Source organism: Amblyomma americanum, chromosome 11 (assembly GCF_052857255.1).
Source record: "Amblyomma americanum isolate KBUSLIRL-KWMA chromosome 11, ASM5285725v1, whole genome shotgun sequence".
NCBI lineage: Eukaryota > Metazoa > Arthropoda > Arachnida > Ixodida > Ixodidae > Amblyomma > Amblyomma americanum.
Genome location: NC_135507.1, coordinates 9,648,047 through 9,665,092, shown reverse-complemented (window position 1 = coordinate 9,665,092; position 17,046 = coordinate 9,648,047). Strand labels below are relative to the sequence as shown.

At 45.5% G+C, this 17,046-nt stretch overlaps 1 protein-coding gene and 1 pseudogene across 1 annotated transcript; both read right to left on the bottom strand.

Annotated features, from left to right (window-relative positions):
- Positions 1–6,853: 6,853 nt before the first annotated feature.
- On the bottom strand, positions 6,854–10,964 carry LOC144110902 (uncharacterized). The gene is made up of 2 exons (XM_077643969.1): positions 9,794–10,964; positions 6,854–6,891 (listed from the first exon to the last, which is right to left on the bottom strand). The coding sequence occupies exons 1-2, from the start codon at positions 10,962–10,964 to the stop codon at positions 6,854–6,856; spliced, it is 1,209 nt and encodes a 402-aa protein (XP_077500095.1).
- Positions 10,965–15,336: 4,372 nt separating this feature from the next.
- Positions 15,337–16,187, bottom strand: LOC144110901 (ubiquitin-conjugating enzyme E2 Z pseudogene; annotated as a pseudogene).
- Positions 16,188–17,046: the final 859 nt, after the last annotated feature.

Here is a 17,046-nt window from a genome sequence, read left to right as displayed (position 1 = left end):
CCGGTCGTCCTTCCTAAGGCTGAATGTTATAGACCCTATGTACAGGAAACTCCATTGTTAACAGGAAGCATATTATCCGTAATTATGACTGAAAAGTACACCTTTCCCTTTGTTATAGAAAGTTTTCTTTTGGACTGACAACGCCCATGAGACAATAGAAGTAGCAGAATTCCTGCCTGTGTGCAAACCGACTGTTTTCTTTCATATTGGAGCTATCTGCAAATTGCAGGGCAAAACTTGCGAAATTTAAATTGAAATGAAAGCTCGAATAACGTGTCTGTCTTTCCCTTCCGATGAAAGCAAATAAGGTCACTGGAGGGGAAAAGCTTTAAAGGCGGAAACTGTTGCCTAGCTACAGCACATCAAAAGCCTGCGAAGAAGACAATTTTTTACTACCAAAAGTAGGGAAAATAATTCGCCTATTTACTCTGTTTCTTTTTTTAGCAATCACAACTTCAAGAAAAGAAGGAGAATTCTTTACTGCGTTTCGTTGTTTCTAAAATTTGTTAGCTTCTGTTTTGTAAACAAGAAAAACAGGTTATTTACTTACATCGAAGGCGCGCTGGCGTCTGAAGAATAACGAGTTTTCTTCGAACGGTTTCTCAGCGTTTACATTCCTTCTACCGCCAGCGCCGCAGGCTAAGAAAACTGCCAAGCAGGTAAAAAGCGCTTCCTTCATCTTCCAACTCCCGCTCGAAAAATTTTCTTTCGCTAGACTGGCCGTAGCCTAAATACTTTGGGTCTTTTTTTCTCTTTTTTTCCCCTGTGCTGCATAGATGGTACGATGATCTTTTTCCATTGTCGAGTTTTGAATTTTTTTTTTGGCGCCTTTCAACGCCTTCAAGAAGCTCGCAGAGCAAATCTATTGTTCTATTATTTGCAGCCTTCTCGCGACTGCAAAGACAACTTCGACACAGCGTGCCGTATGGAACGTTTTCGGGATATCGGCGAGGACACTATTCGACGGAAGGCCATTGCACCGGATGTAGAATTGAGGCTCCGTCTGATGTCACGCGTTTATATCCGGCCGCCCTCCCTGACGTTCCCATAATACAGTCCAGCCCACCTATAACGGTTGCAGTTATAACGGCAGCCCGCTTATTACGAACGGAGACGATGCTACCGTCGAGATATGTTTTAAGGCGATGAAACTGCGTCTCAGATGCAACGAACAGTGGCCGCGCCACTCGATTAGAGCGAACGAGTAGGCGCCGTAAACTAGTTCCCGCAGCAAAAACTCTCGAGGCGTGCGCAAACGCGGACACCGAAGAACGTCTCTGAGCCTTTGTAACTGAACCCCCCCCCCCCACTTTTACCCCCCCCCCCCCAAAAAAAAAAAAAACCTGAGACCGAAAAAAAAATACTGGAGGGGACGCTTAAGCTCCGCCTAAAAGGCGTCGCCATTGCGATGAATGGCGGCTTCTGGGCCGGCAGTGCAACAATTCTCTTCTGATTCTATTCTAACATTGTTTTCTCCCTCGCTCTTTGTGCCGGCCTGAACCGACGCCACGATCCGCATTTGTTTCTCGCTGTTTTATCAAGCGCCGTGGGAGTGCCGTCGCTTGAATCGATGACGAGAAACGGGACAGAAATAAAAGTATAGAAAGAAATCGGACAATTGTGCTATTTTCCGGGCCCTAAAACCGTTCAAGGGTAGGTATAGCGACGAATTTTGCACCACCACACTTTTCGTTAAACACGCGCACACTCTCGTCCCACACAAATGAGAGAGAAACCTGCATGGCTCAAATGCGTCACCGAATTTATGAGCGCACCGATATTTGTAAGTGCGTCATCCCTTGGCGTTTGCAACACCAACACGTCTCCGAGGTATACAAGATGCATTCTGAGTGCACAAAAAACATTGTCCTTTTCTGTAAAAAAGCTTTAAGATTGAAAGTTCACTGCTCGCGAACAGAATCTACTACATCCACAGCGCATTTTCCGTACCGGTGGGTTTGCACAATGTCAGTATCTTTCCGAACGACAATGACGCTCGCCGCTATCCCTAGAGCGTATTGCATGCGATGCGAAAATTTTCACCGAGCAACACAAACTCGCTTGCCAGAACAAATGAAAACAATGCGCCCATTGTAACTTAGCAGTATGATGTCAATGTACTACCTGCGGCCCTAAGAACACTGAGTACAACTAGGCTGAATCATAGCAGCACTTACGCGAAAGGCAAGTGCAAGAACAGAAACCATAAGGTAGCTTGGGGCACACTATTTAGCGACACAAATATTACAGGAGTACAAAAAATAATAAATTTATCTGGAATCTTAAAACGTCATCAGTAAAAAACAAAACAAAACGAAGCGTTAATACACCTGTCTTTTTGCGCCATCCTTGTTTGTCTTAACAAAGATCGCACACACTGTCTTCTTTGGTTTATGAGGGTTTAACGTCCAAAAGGGACTCAGGCTATGAGGGACGCCGTAGTGAAGGGCTCCGGAAATTTCGACCACCTGGGGCTCTTTAACGTGCACTGAAATCACGCAGTACACTGACCACTAGAATTTAGCCTCCATCGAAATTCGACCGCCGTGGCCGGGATCTAACCCGCGTCTTTCGGGTCAGCAGCCGAGCGCCATAACCAATGAGCCACCGCGGCGGTTTACAGTGTCTCCAGTCTAAACGTTTACAGACTAGCTCATATCTCAGTCATAACATCAATAAACATATTTGATATAGGAACTGCGGTTGGAGCCTTGCTTAGTGTTCACAATTAGGATGCTGCGATTTTCGCGTGGAGAATGAGAGAATGCGCTAGCATTCAAAGTTTCGAGTACAAATCAATTATCTCTATGGACAAGATTTTTTTTATTGTAAATTTAACGATGCATTCTTCGCATGGAAATAAAAATCTAAATCATTTTTATTTAACGCCCGAGCTTGCTACACAAAATATATGTATTGAAGATGAGGTCCCGCTGTCGAAGAATGAAGAGGGCTTCCTTGTACAAAATGATGACAGAAGTGTTGAAAACCAGACGCAACATTGACAAAAAGTGACCCAGCGCACAACAATAATTTAGAAATTGTGTAAATAACACAAAGTCCCGCATTTATTACAAATCGTCAGAAGAGTTACAGCGTTGCACAGGATTAGTTGGCAGTATATAAAAGTAAAAAAAAAGGCAGGAACACAAAAAAATACACTCAAACACACAACAAAAGTGGAACAAATCCTCAAAAAAATTACAAAAGGTTATGTCTGGACAGTAAGAAATTCTTCAGTTCTGAGTTAAACCAATGTATTTTGTGTTTCTTTGAAATAGGTTAGCGCTAAAAAAGACGAACACAAGTCGAGAGAACGACGACACGACACAGAAAAGCGCTTTTTTTCTTCTTTTTTAGCGCTAACTTGTTTCAAAGAAATGTCTAACCATCTAGCCCAACACCAAGTTTTACTAAAGTATTTTGTGTTGTTTTAAGGCAAGTGGTAGAGTACTCCAAAACAAAAACGATGGGAGAGGAACTGTTTGTTTTCCTTACTTGCGCACACCTTGGGTAAAATTAGGTTCTGATTCCCCGCAGATCCTGTTCTATTCATACTGACGTAGAATTAGTTACAAATGAGAGCCATTGTAATCTGTATATCAATGAACCTGAAGAGACAAACACCTAGAAGATATCTAAAAAAATTGAAGGCACTTAGATATCTCTTAACTGCCGAAAGGCGAAAGCCAGTGGGCAGTGGGCAGTTTGCTCACAGTCCAGTTGGCAGGTTGTGATCACGTGACAAGGTCGCATGACGTAGGTGGCGATATAACGGACGGACACCGCGAGGGCACGTGACCGGACGGACGGTCACCGCGATATGAGCCATTAAAGGCTTTCGCCTTAAAAATGAATCTTTAAGATAAAATGATCACGTAACAGCTGTGTTGCATTAGTGTTATCTGCAAAAATTATTAAAGAGACAGTCTTTTTACTTTTGTCAACTCAAGTTTTTATTGCATGAGTATTAGAGGGGCTTGTCGAGAATTATACGTGTGCTATAGTAGGACACAACTCAAGAACGAAGCGGCGAACGCCCCCTAAAGGAGACCCTCCAGCCAATGTTGTCTACGGATTGTCATTGAGACTGAGAACTACTTGAACATTATGCTGAACAATCGGTGGTGATGCTGCGTAGGCAGGTTCGGAAGCGATTATTCCAACTGTCAAATGACTTACGAAGTTTAAGTGAAAGCTGTAAGCTTCAGATAATTTCTATTTTTAAGACTGAAATACCACTAAACATCCCACTGTAGCCATTAACACGCACAAATGGACTTTTGGACTCGCACAGCATATAATTAAAGCACAACAACCTTAGTACATGGTTTAGTACGAGCTTTTCTCCTCAAAGCTATGTCATAGCCTGATGTAGAGCAATATGCTGATGACTCGGCCGGCATTTCATCACCATGTATTCGGCTAATGAGAAGAAAACAGCCCAACGCTTACTCTGCCATAAAACAAGAATGTAAGTGCTAAAAAAATATTGATGCGCTGAAACGCATAAATTTTACAGGCGAAAAGCATATTTGAGTAGTTTAGAAAGATCAAGTACTTATGCATTTGTGACGATTTGAGCATTTTAAATAGCATATTTAAACGTTGAAATAATACAAGGGAATAGCTGACATTGAGTGCAGCGTTAAGGCAACTGTGCGCTGCCCGTTGACATTTTATGCCGAGGAAATAATTTTTAAAAGATTTAGGCATCAACAAAGAGAACTCCTGCCTTTAGATTATTGTAGGTTTTGCAGAAATCATGCCTTCGTCAGTAGTAGGCTGAAAAATGTCTGTCAGGTTTGGCCATAAGTAATGCTCGCAAAGTGGTGCGTGTTGGAGTCACGATTTTAGCCCGGATAGGCTCGTAACGAAATTATACACTTGCATGTAGCTATGTGCATGAATTTATGTTACATTTTATGCGACTTGCGATCGATTTTATGCGATCGTTCTTGCGGCAGCGAAGTATGAAAGCACTCCGGCCATGCGGTCAGCTGTGGCTCTTGTGCTGTTGACATACTGTCTTCGTTTCAGAAACACATTAGAAGGTGAAGTATTCTAATCGCCTAAAGTCGCTTCATCAGTTAAATGTGCAGGGAGTGCCACTTAAAGTGAGCGGAGGATTTGTGAAAAAAACTGTCGCAACCAACGGGAATGAAAGGGAAACGGTGTTTTTACTGGTCGGCATCTATTACGACGTTAAAAAATGCTAGCTTATAACCCTGCTCAGTGACTTCGCATAGCAGTAACTGGTAGAAACGTACAAGCGCCCAAGGAGGGATCTGCGAATATATTGATTCTTACGGTGCAATCTTACATCTGCGAAAAAAAAAAAATTCGAGTTGGAAAATGCACTTGCCCAGAATTTTTGGTATATCCGGAATCATTGTCCTCCAAAGCATTTGGCGTGTAGCTGCTTCATGACGGATAGTGCAGCACAAAACAGACGATACGTGTCCTTTTCAGCACCATGCATTGATGGTGTCGGTATCCGTTATGAACCAACACCAACATGCCCAACTTTTCGCTCTGCTTCGGTGTAACTTCTGTGATCATTGAAGGAAGCAGACCGGATACCGTTAGCAATAACGGGGTGACACTGCTCGCGGGCAGCTGTCTGTAGTTCTGCACCATTTGCGATGAGCGCGCACAGACGTCTTCCCGACTACTATTATCATGCTCTGAGCGCGGGTGAACAAAGTTTGAGGAAACCTTTGCCTGGTTCTTAAAATTCACTCTGATTAACTAGAGAAACTTATTCTAGGCGGTGGATGCCTGTATGCTTGTTGAAATATAACGCGTTTGCAGCGCGTAAGCTTTTCACTTGCGTCCGGAGGCGCTGTCTTCGTGGCATTGTGAATCTGTGTACAGCAGAGTATCCCTGCTCAGACTTCATCTTATCATTTAGAGGTTCCCATGACCAGAACTAAAGCCTTGTTTTTATTTCTCGTTTTAGGGATGCGGAAGTTCGGAGTGTACCCCTCACTATCGTCATACACCAGTCTGGTCGACTACGGTCAGTTTGAACTGAACTGGTTCGGAAAATACATTGGAAATACGTATACATTGGGCTGGTCAGAAAGATTTCGGTCAAACGTAAACTTCTCACTGTACGGCCCGTTACACTGGTGAACGGTAAACATACGACTGGGGTAGACGTACCGCAGTTAGACCTGAATACTTTGATGAAAGGAGGGTGCTTCGGTTACTCTGCCGCCTTGCTCGTAAAAGCTAAGACCCATGGATAAGGTCATCCTTTCGTCTTGCTTCTCGTCTAAGCTTAATTGGATGCGAAGATTTTGCTGCGCACTGTCCAGATTTACGCTCAAACAGATTCTTATTCCAGGAACGCACAGCTCCGGAATGTATAACCTGGGATACCCCACCCACACGAGAAGTTGTATCTGTACAACCAAGACCAAACTATTATGCGACAGCTGGCGTATGGAATTCGTGGCCTCGACTTGAGGGTTCAGTGTTAGTATACGGTGAGTTTTACGTGACCCACGAAACCGTTATGGCACCGAGGTTGGGTTACTATAAAGGAAGTTGTTCAGGAATCAGGATGTTCGTTGGTTTGTTAATAAAACTGGAGAGTTAGTTTTCCAAGATTTCCACAAGTGTACTAAGGGATTTGGGAAAGCACATGAATACCAGCAGCACTTGAAGCTTCAGTCGCTAATTGTTGAAGAGCTGAAGGACGTTCTCCTTGGTAGGAGTGCTTGGTGGAAAACGATTGGTGATATTTTCGGTAAATGCACAAAAGGCAAAAGTATGAGAGGCCACGTCGTAGTTTTATACAGTGGAATTTTCACTAAGGAGTATGATATGCACTTATGCAACCCTGTCAAGCAAAGGTGGCCGAATGCTCAAGACCCAAGTGCCCTGAGGACGTATGTGTATAGTCAAGCATACGAGCCTTGGGACATGATCGGAATAATGGCTGAGCTGACCGCATCATTTCAGAAGTTGATCTTGGGCAAGCGCGCGGGCACTGAGTGGATTAACTTCATGGTGACGGAGTTCTTCAGGATTAATTATAATCGCTGCAGCGCCATAATTTACTCGGTTGTTTTTCCTCGGCAATGACATAATCGACGTTGCAATCGAAGCCAACATCGTCATTGCTCAACATCATCAAGTGTCACGAAGTGGAGTCTGCAACATTGATTTAATGAAGAGGCAGTTTCGGAACTAAAGTAATGTTCTTTAAAGATTTGCATGACATCTCTATCTACTCATGTAGTGTAATTAAAGGTGTTTCTTATTCGTTAAGACATACAGAACAGAACCTGGCTTCGGTATCGGCTCGTTTTTCGCGCATAAGGCCGCGTTCGATATTTCGAACCACAATCTCGACCTAAAGATTTCAAAAACTGGGTTGCCCTAACATGTTAAATGCCTCCCATTAAATTAATCAATTTTTTCCGACAATTAAGCAAAAATAAAGATGAATATTTAGGTAATAATAGTAATTTCTGCCACGGGCATACCACCTGCCATTTCTCATTGGTCTTTGTTGTTTTCTAGGTAAACTCGTGCCTATACTCAGAGCGCATGCAGTCTCTACAATGAAGACCGCAGCGGTGGCCAAGTGGTTGAGCATCCTCCTCGTATGCGGGAGGTGCGAGGTTCGATCCCCAGTGCCGCCGGGTACCCACCGGTGATACAATGGGTACTAGCTTTCCCCTGGTCTGGTGCTCGGCTTATTTAGGGTGAAATGCTTGGGAAATGGGTCTTTCACCCCACCTTGAGAAAAAAGCAAAATACCTTGTGACATGGCGCTCTTTGGCCATAGCTGCCCTTGCGCCATAAAAATCCATAATCATCATCATCAGTCTCTACAATGCGCTCTACAACCCGCTCCCCACCCCCCTCCGACGAATATCACCCGCTTTTCATTGTGTATCTCCACAGTCCCCCCCCCCGCTCTTCGCATTGATTTCCAGTCACTCGTGTATGTACAGCCGCTGGCACCTTCCTTTACCAAATTTCCCAAGCTCAACACGCAACCCGTGCTCATGTTTTATCCCCCGACCTTCTGCCGCCGCCAGCTTTGTCGGCCTTATAACACTACCATATACGCACCGGAAAGCTGTCGATTTAGGTTTAGTAGAGAAATGAAAATCAGACACACCTGCAGAGAGATATAGCCTAACCTTTCTTAACGTTGTTACAGATGTCGGCCACCAGAAGTGCCGCCGCAGTTTCTTTCACGCGGGAAAGTTTTTTTCACAAAACCTTTCGCTCATATTCAGTACGAAAGCACTACTGTAGACGTACCAACCCTGAACAAGAATCTCGTGTTGTGAGCCCGGGTTAGTTCGGAGGAGCGTCGCGCCAGCTGCAGCCAATGGGGGGAGGGCGTCGCGCCAGCTGCCGCCGCGTGGAGAGAGGACGATGGAGAGCTAGAAACGCAGTTGCGTGCACATGCAGATTCCAGAAAAAAAGAGGCGAAGAACGAACATATGCTTTCATACGTCTCCTCGGTTGAAATACGTCGAAACCCTACCACTTTCTAACACCTGCACATTGAACTGAGAGAGTGGCTTTTGACGAACAACAATACATTACCGTTCGATTGACTGCTTTCGCAAAGGCAGTGCCTCAGCAAGGTTAGAATCACTGCTGATAGTGTGGCCTCAGCGCTTCGCTACTTCTCAGGTGCAAGAGCGACCTTCATGCTCTCGAGCGACAAGTCGCGAAAAATGTGACCAAAGGTTAACGTAGGCGCGGAATTTACGGACAATTTCAGATGCCGGGTAATTCTCTTGATTAGATAGACCACCTGATCGCACACGACGAATTTCTGCTGCTAAAAACCCCACGTGGTGCAACATCTATTTGACAGATTTCCTGCAGCTGCAGAAAGGTCATCCTGCTTGTATGCAAATGGGCTGCTGCATAAGCCTAGTGTCAAAAGCTCTAATGTTCAATATCCATTATTTATAATAAGCACTGCTTCAGACGTTGATTTTCCGGTGTGAGCACGGTACGTCTGAGGTTGCAAAGCCATAAAGAGACCGAGCACTCCAATTTTAAGCTCTCACTTTTACTAAAACAAAAATTTCTTAACTTTTTGTTGATTATCAGGTCAACGTAAATTTGTTTAGTAGCGTATGAGGCAGTTCTCTCGCCGGGAAAGCAGGTTTTGTCGATATTGTACGCCAAACTACAATTTCAGCCGTTACTATGAATTTTAAATTCAAAGAAAATGGTAACCAAATTTCTGCTGTTCGAACGTATTCTCTTTGTATTTATCTGCTAGCAAATTTCTGTCCACTTGTATACACTCCACTGCCCTTCGCACCGCTCTGCCCCTTTTGCTCAGATGTCGCAGGGTTTAACGGGGAAAGTGAGGCGGGAGCAGCACAAAATTCAGGGTCATTAAGTCACGTCGTCAAGGTGGAGCTCTTAAAACCCGAGAACAAAAAATAATGGTGGCGTTTTCGTCTTCGAAAAAAGGCCGTGAGAGATGCGTACACGTGAGATCAGGAAATGCTGAGGAGTAAAGCTTTTTATTCACTTGCGACCAACGCGAAAGGCACAGCGAACAGGATCAAGTGCACCGATGAGTAATTTACTATCAGGTGCCACATCCATCTACAGAATTTCTGAAAACATTACAAATAGGGCTGCGGAGTCAGCAGTTCTGGAAACTCTTAGGGAGAAATTATAACGCGTCGTCATGAAAGCAAATGCGAGGTATAATTGCCTTTCTGCTTTAAAACCTGTCTATTTTTGAAATAAATGTCGCACTCTTTATTTCGCCCCCACAGATAATTACAAGCAAATACAACGTTGGCTTCGATTGCAACCTCGATTATGCCATTGCCGAGGAAAAAATCTGTGTAAATTATTGCCGGACAACGTATATAATTTCTTCTGAAGTACTCAGTCACCATGTGGTTGACCCACTCAGCCCCAACGCGGTTTCCGAGGATAAACTCCGGAAATGAAGCAGTCAGCTCTGCCATTATCCCGAGCATGCGCCAACGCTCGTCAACGCAGGCTTTGTTTTCGAGATACTCCATCAAGGCGGCTGGGTGTTGAGCATTAGGCCAATTTTGCTTGACACCCGTACATAAGTATTCACCGTAATCCATTATAGGGCCATTGTAGAAAACTATGACGTGGCCTTTCCTGTTTTCTCTTTTCGTACAATTACCGAAAATCTCTCCAATCGTTTTGTTACAAGCAGTGTAATTAAGGAGCACGTACTTAAGCTCTTCAACGATTAATGCCTGAAGCTCTACGTGCCGCTCGTATTCGTGTTCTTGCTCAAATCCTCTAGTAAACCTGTGGAAATCCAGAAGCACTAATTCTCCTGTCTTGTTAACGAACCAGCGGACATCCTGAAGAACCTGCCTTATGGTAATCCATCCTCGCACAGTGTCGTGGGTGATATAGAACTGGTCATTATAATACTGTACCCTCAGGTCAAGCGCACGAATTCCATACGCCAGCTGGTGACTAATATTTTGGTCTTGGTTATACAAATATAACATCTCGTGTGGGAAAGAAAAACCCAAATTGTACATTCCGGAGTTGTGCGTTCCTGGGATAAGCATGGCCCCAAGTGTAAGTCCGGACAGTACGGAACAAAATCCTCGCATCCAGCGTGGCCTTGACCTGAAGCACGATGAAATGATGACCTTATACCGTCCCTCCTTCACGGTCTTTTCGATCAAGGCGGCCGAGTAGCCCAGGCACCGTCCTTTCATTAATGTCTCCAGGGGAAACATTGGAGCATCCACTGCAGTCGTCAGTCTGCCGTAAGTCTTTGTAACGGGCCACTTTACGAGAATGTTCCATTTGAGCGAACTCCTTTTGATCAGCGCAACGTACGCCTTGTCAAAGTATTCTTCAGGAATTCCGAACCAGTTCACTTCGAACTGCCCGTAATTGAAGAGGTCGGTGAATGACGATACTGAGAGGTATACGCCAGACGTCCGCATTTCTGGAAAAAAAGAATAAAAAGGCTTTTGTTCTGGCCTCAGAAAGTGTGAAATAAAAAGTTGGTATTGTATGAGCAGAGATACGTTGCTCTAGAAGAAATCACAGTGAACCGAGGATGGCATCTTCGAACCCAGAAATACAATGCTGGAAACGCATTGTATTTCAATAGGAAAGCAGGCATGCATCGCATGGAATAGTTTTCTGTGGCTGTGCAAACAACGTTCTCACATGTGCTGAACATGTTCACAATGGTCTTGAACACACCTCTCTGTGTTCGTGGAACCACTGACCGATGTGCGTCGGTAGTGTTTCCCCGTTATTCCTTACGATGCGCGATCTACTGCCTTTAACACTGTAATACCCGGCGTATCACCTGTCATACTGAGCTTGAAAATGTTCATTTTCATCTCTGCTCGCATAACCACGTGAGTTGCTAAAGATAACTGCAGAAACAGTTTAACAAAAAAATTATGAGAGAAACATCAAAGTGTCCGCTGCCAAGGATGCAGGAGACCTGTTGAAAGAGAAATTTGTGCAAAAGCTAGCCCTGACTGTAAAACAGCCTGTCATTTTTGTGGTAGTGATACTGAAATGGCGTGCGATGAAGCAGATTTAAAGCTCGCGCTCAATTAACTTCATCCGCCTTACGATTTCCGGACAGTTTTATCGTGCTTAAAAGGACACTGAGGGAAAACAGAAGTCTAGCTGCACCTTTAGAGTATAACATTATGATCAAAAAGAGGTTACTCTGACCGAAACCAAAGACCGAAGAGCTTTGATATGTCAGGGAAGACTGGGAAAAAAATAAAGGTTTCGCCCTCCCTGGCTGATTTCACAAGCAAAATGCGTGCTTCGATGCCTTTTTTCTTGGGCGGATCTCAGACGCTACGCCACACTGCCTTTCACTTCGAAACGTTGACAATCCTTCCTTTTCAGTAAGGAGATCTGGAGTTGGAATCGACTTGCGGGAAGATATTTAAATCCAGGTTTATTTATACCTATTATTAATTTATTTATCAATAGTGTCAGCAGGAAGGCCGATAATTTCGCCAATAAATGCATCTTCAATGCTGCACGAGAGGCAACATAGCCAGAAAGGTTCAGAAAATCACTTTTTACTGAGAAAATAATTGGATACAGTGGTCCCCTGTCTTTCTTTACAATATCAGAAGTCATCAGAATAAGCACAATTTAATCGCGCAGTAATCATCCTTTTCTTTGTCAATTGCTTTTCCCCGTATGTGCAGTAAAGTGAAAGTGATCAAATCCTGGTAGTTCAGAGCATTTACCCAAAGTTCCCAATGCTTGTAGATTACAGGCCTAATCATCAGACCGGTTAAGCGCCCAGTGTATTAGAGGATAATGATAGCAGATACACGTGCGAGACTCGAGCTACGGCTGCTGTAGAAATGCATTCTCACCGCCTGCTTATGGGCGCCTCTCTGTTATTTTCCTTATTCTTCCTCGTATACTGCCCTTCTTCTACCGCACGTTCCTGTCCTTCCAAGTTCTCAGCTCTCGTGCATATCACTGCTGATAACCTGCCTTCGAAACTTTGTGCACTTTGCGTTGACAGGTAAACCGGGTATTCTTTTTATTCTTCACATATTTGTTTTGCCTTAAGCCTTCAAAGATAAGACAGTGCTGTCTATGCTGATGGATCGTATGGTATGGCCCACACTCGCGCTGTGCAATGCACATCGTTGTCGTCATCAACTTCCGGCCACCTGCAGTGCGAAGGCACTGACAGAATTCTCTGTAATTTTTTTTTGACTTTAGGCCTTTTTTAGGCCTTTTTGTCCTAATTACTGTTTCCTCGGTAAACTTAGGCCCACATTATGACCTCGAATCTGTACCTTTACTGGTGGACGCAGACGCGTTGTCGCCAAGTGATGAAAAAAAAAAGTGGGGGGAGGGGGAAGGGGTACGCGCTAAACAACCAATCTGCCCCTCCCCCCGAATTCCATCACTCCTGTCTGGCACCAACCGCCTTCGCCTTCCTCGACTGAATTTCCTAAGCTCATCACACAACCCGCGCTCGTGTTTTACCCCCTGACCTTCTGCCGCCGCCAGCTCCGTCTGCCTTGTACTCCACCAGAACGGTCTCGATCCAGGTTTAATAGAAAAATTAACACAGCTGCACATTGATATAAACTAACCTTTCTTAACGTCATTATAGGTGCCGGCAGCCAGAAAAGCCGTCGCACTTTCATTCCTGTAGGAGATTTTCTTCACAAACCCTTCGATCGTTCTAAACACTTGCGCATTTAAATCGGACAGTGGCTTTAGATGAACAACAATACATTACCCTCTAATCGGCCGCTTTCGCAAAGGCAGTGCCTCAGCAAGATTAGAATCATCGCTGATCGCATGGCCTCAGCGCTTCCATACTTCGCCGGCACAAGAGCCACCGTCATGTTCTCGAGCGACAATTCGCGCAAAATGTGATGAAAGGTTCACGTACAGGCGGCATTTATGGACTACTTCAGGTGCTGGCTAGTTCTCTTGATGAGGTAGATAATTTGATCGCAAACGACAAATTGCTGTTGCCGGAAAATCCAAGCGATGCAATACATGCCTATTTGACAGGTTTCCTGCAGCTGCAGAAAGGTCAGCCTGGAGCTGTTGTAACAAAAATGCAATGCTGCATAAGCTTAGGTGTCTAAAGCCTCCATTCTAAATATGCAGTATTTCTAATGAGCACTACTAATGACGTCGATTTGCCGGTCTGGGGTTGCAAAGCCTAAAAGGGACCGAGCACTGAATTTTAAGCACCCAATTTTTGTCTTCAGAACGGAAAGCTTGCTGTCTAATGTGCTCGGTTCCGCAAAGGTTTCGTTAGAAATGCTGCAGAAGATTTTTACCAAGAATTTTTGGATCACTGCATGCGTCCATTGTTATGTATCGAGGTGATTTTTACCAAGCATTTTTGGATCACTGCATGCGTCCGTGGTTATGTATCCTGGTGCTGTAAATTGTGACCATTGTGTGGATAACGGGTTCAGTATAACTGCGCTAACTAATCAACCAGCAAAGGAAATCAAGATTTCAGTGTTTCACTCTGTTCAACAAGTGGGGTGTGCAGAACACCTGAGCTTATATTTTATTCTGGCGGTTTATTTTTTTTTCTTAGGCAGCAAGAAAGATGCAGCAATGGACAGTTTTTTTTTTATTCAGCGGAGGAAAAATGTTCGGAGATCGGAAATCTTTGCGGAGCCTGACCTCAGTATTCGGTTGGGAACGAGTGTAGAATACACGAGCTTCGATAAGGAATCGGTAGGAAACTATCTCTGCAGCCGGCGCGGTGGCTCAGTGGTTAGGGCGCTCGGGTACTGATCCGGAGTACCCGGGTTCGCACCCGCCCCCGGCGACCGCGTTTCGATGCAGGCGAAGCGCAAAAGGCACTCGTGCGCTGTGCGATGTCAGTGCACGTTAAAGATCCCCAGGTGGTCGAAATTACTCCGGCGCCCTGCACTAAGAGCAGCTTCAAATGGGCCTAGTTGGTTTGTAATCTTCGACATTGTTACTGCGCTACTCAAGGTTTACACAGAAAAGAACGACACATACAGAGAGGGCGCAAACTATCAACTGATTTTATTAGACTACTTTTAGACTACTTATCTCCATGAGCTACTTGTTTTTGTGTCTTTTCATCTTAACTGTTCATATAAAACGATTTTCCCACGCAATAAAATCAGTTGATAGTTTGCGGCCTGTCTGTATGTGTCGTTCTTGTCTGTGTAAACCTTGAGTAGCGCAATAACAATGTCGAAGACCCTGCACTAAGCCAACGCACGGCATGGTTTGTGGGTATAGTCACGCCTTGGCTCCGCGGGGAACGCAAGTAGACTGACGATCTTTACGACGTATACGAATCAATGTTCACCAAAGATGCAAAACAATCACCGAATCGTTTATTTTCTCGAGAATCGCGCCGCGAGCAAACCCCGCCCATTGTCGGAAGTCACGTGGCCTGGAGCCTGGCTTATTGTTGTGGATGCGCGATGTCTTCGCCGCGCTCCTGTGGCGTGGTTGATTTCGGGAGGAGATATGTCCGCTCTGCGCATTAATGTAGCAAAACCAAGAAAAAAAAACTCACGAGCCAGAAATGACAGCAGCAGCCTCGTTCTTTTCTGCCACTCGCTGCTTTAGTTCCTGTAGCTTTGAGAGGAGCTCCTTGAGTTTATAGTGGCGGCCTTTCGCCGAGCAATGATTACCATATTGTGGCGAAGAAGACGACGAACTGTGCAGTGGCGCGGGCAGGAGCGCTCGCGCTAGGCCAGCAGCCATTAAATCATCTCGTTGCCATCGATCATCGTATCTCTTTCTTCGGCTGGCCGCCATGTAACATTTGCTGGAGCGTGCGGGGTATCATCGACACCCTGGTCTGGGGAGCTTCGGCGTCCTTCGTCAGCCGTGGTCGTCGGCCGTGAGTTCTTGGCCTGTGTCGCTCGGCCGTGCCCCAGCCTTGCCAGCAGCCATTAAATCATCGCATTGCCATGGATCATCGTGTCTCCTTCTTCGGCTGGCCGCCACGCAACAATATTAGTTTCCGACAGGTGCGCATGATTCTTCACCGTTTCCTCGTACGTGTCGTAAGATTCGGTAAATTTCTTCAGCACGACGTCCTTGAAAGTCGACGGGAAGGTTGTGTCCTGGAGGCAGTCTTCCACGGCGTCGCACACGGCCACCCTGATGGTCTTGTGCTGTACGGAGGTCTTGTAGCGACTGGCGGCGACATCGTCCACTGCTTGCGGCTCGTTGTAGCAAGGGTCTTCGGTCAGTAGCGACTGTATGGAGATTAGGAGGCCGCTCACAGACTGAGCCGGACTCCAGGGTGGTCCTCTCATGGTTCCCAGGATGCTCAGGCATTACCTGCCTCCGGAGAATATGTGCGGGTTGAGTCTTACTCCTTCGGCGTCCGTCGTAAGGAAGAGGGTGGCCGCCGGGCTCGTTGGGTAATAGCCAGGGCACTTAAGACGCAAGCGGAAGAAGCCGCCCTCGTACGGTGTGCCCTGTGGACCAATTATGAGGGCGTGTATCTTGGTGACGTCACCCTCTTCGGGCGAGATGAGTATTCCTGAAGGAGGATCGGCGAAGAAGTCGGCGATGTCCTTCGTCACACTCAGCAGGCTTGACCGGGGCGGGTTCTCTTGGTGGGAGTGGAGACTGTCTGCTGATGAACCTTCCGCACTTCCGAAGCCTCCTTGCTGGGTCGCCATCGGTGCTGATCGTGGTGAATTTTGACCCCAGTCCCGATCTCGACCTTTTGGATAGGATGGACGCCACAACTTCTTTTTCCTAAGAATCTCAGTCATTTTGAGCACCCGCTGGGCACTGAATTCCGCAGAGCTATAAAAATCCAAGAGGTAAGAAACTGCTTGAAATATGCGTAGTAATTTAGAAAGAGATGCTAGTACCAAGGATGCGGAAAAATACTTCTTTGCCATTGAACTCCGGCTGGAAAATCAATAGTTTAATCAGCACTGAAGATCTCACTCGGTTTTCTCATAAAGGCTTTTTCACTCAATTTACAAAGTGTTGTTGCTATATCTATCATCCGTGTGCATTTCATTTATTTTATGCTGCTAGTGAAAAACAGCTGGGCGATTGCATTTTCTTTCTGTAGTAAGTTGTCGGGTTCATTCAATCAACGGGGCCAAAAAGGTGAGGTGGCGCAGCGGTCGGTAGCGTTACTGCCATTCTGAATAAACCTCAGCGAGCGAGTAAATTAATAAATTCTTTACGCGGAAAAGATATGTGCAATAACTGTCGCACTTTCGGCACACTGGTCAATCGAACCTTGAGGGAAGGTATAAAGTAGGGAGGAAAGGAGGAAAAGGTGACATATTGGAGGCCTCCTGTTTAATTTCAATCGCATGTTGTTCGTTAACGTGCACTTACATCGCACAGCTTAGAGGCGCCTTTTGCGTTTCGGTCCCATCAAAGCACCGTCTCCACGGCCAGGATTTGAAACCGCGTCCTGGTGGTCAGCAGCTGAATGCCGTAACCCCTGAGCCACAGCAGCGGGTGTATTAACGCGATTGCGTTAAGGAGCTCGTACTTCGAGGATTAATGAGC

What these genes read in the sequence shown, in the direction of transcription:
- LOC144110902 (XM_077643969.1), bottom strand. Translation starts at nt 10,964, where the DNA reads ATGCGGACGTCTGGCGTATACCTCTCAGTATCGTCATTCACCGACCTC. An exon ending in AGCCAACGTTGTATTTGCTT is followed by an intron (nt 6,892 to 9,793) that starts GTAATTATCTGT and finishes ATACGTCCTCAG; the next exon opens with GGCACTTGGGTCTTGAGCAT.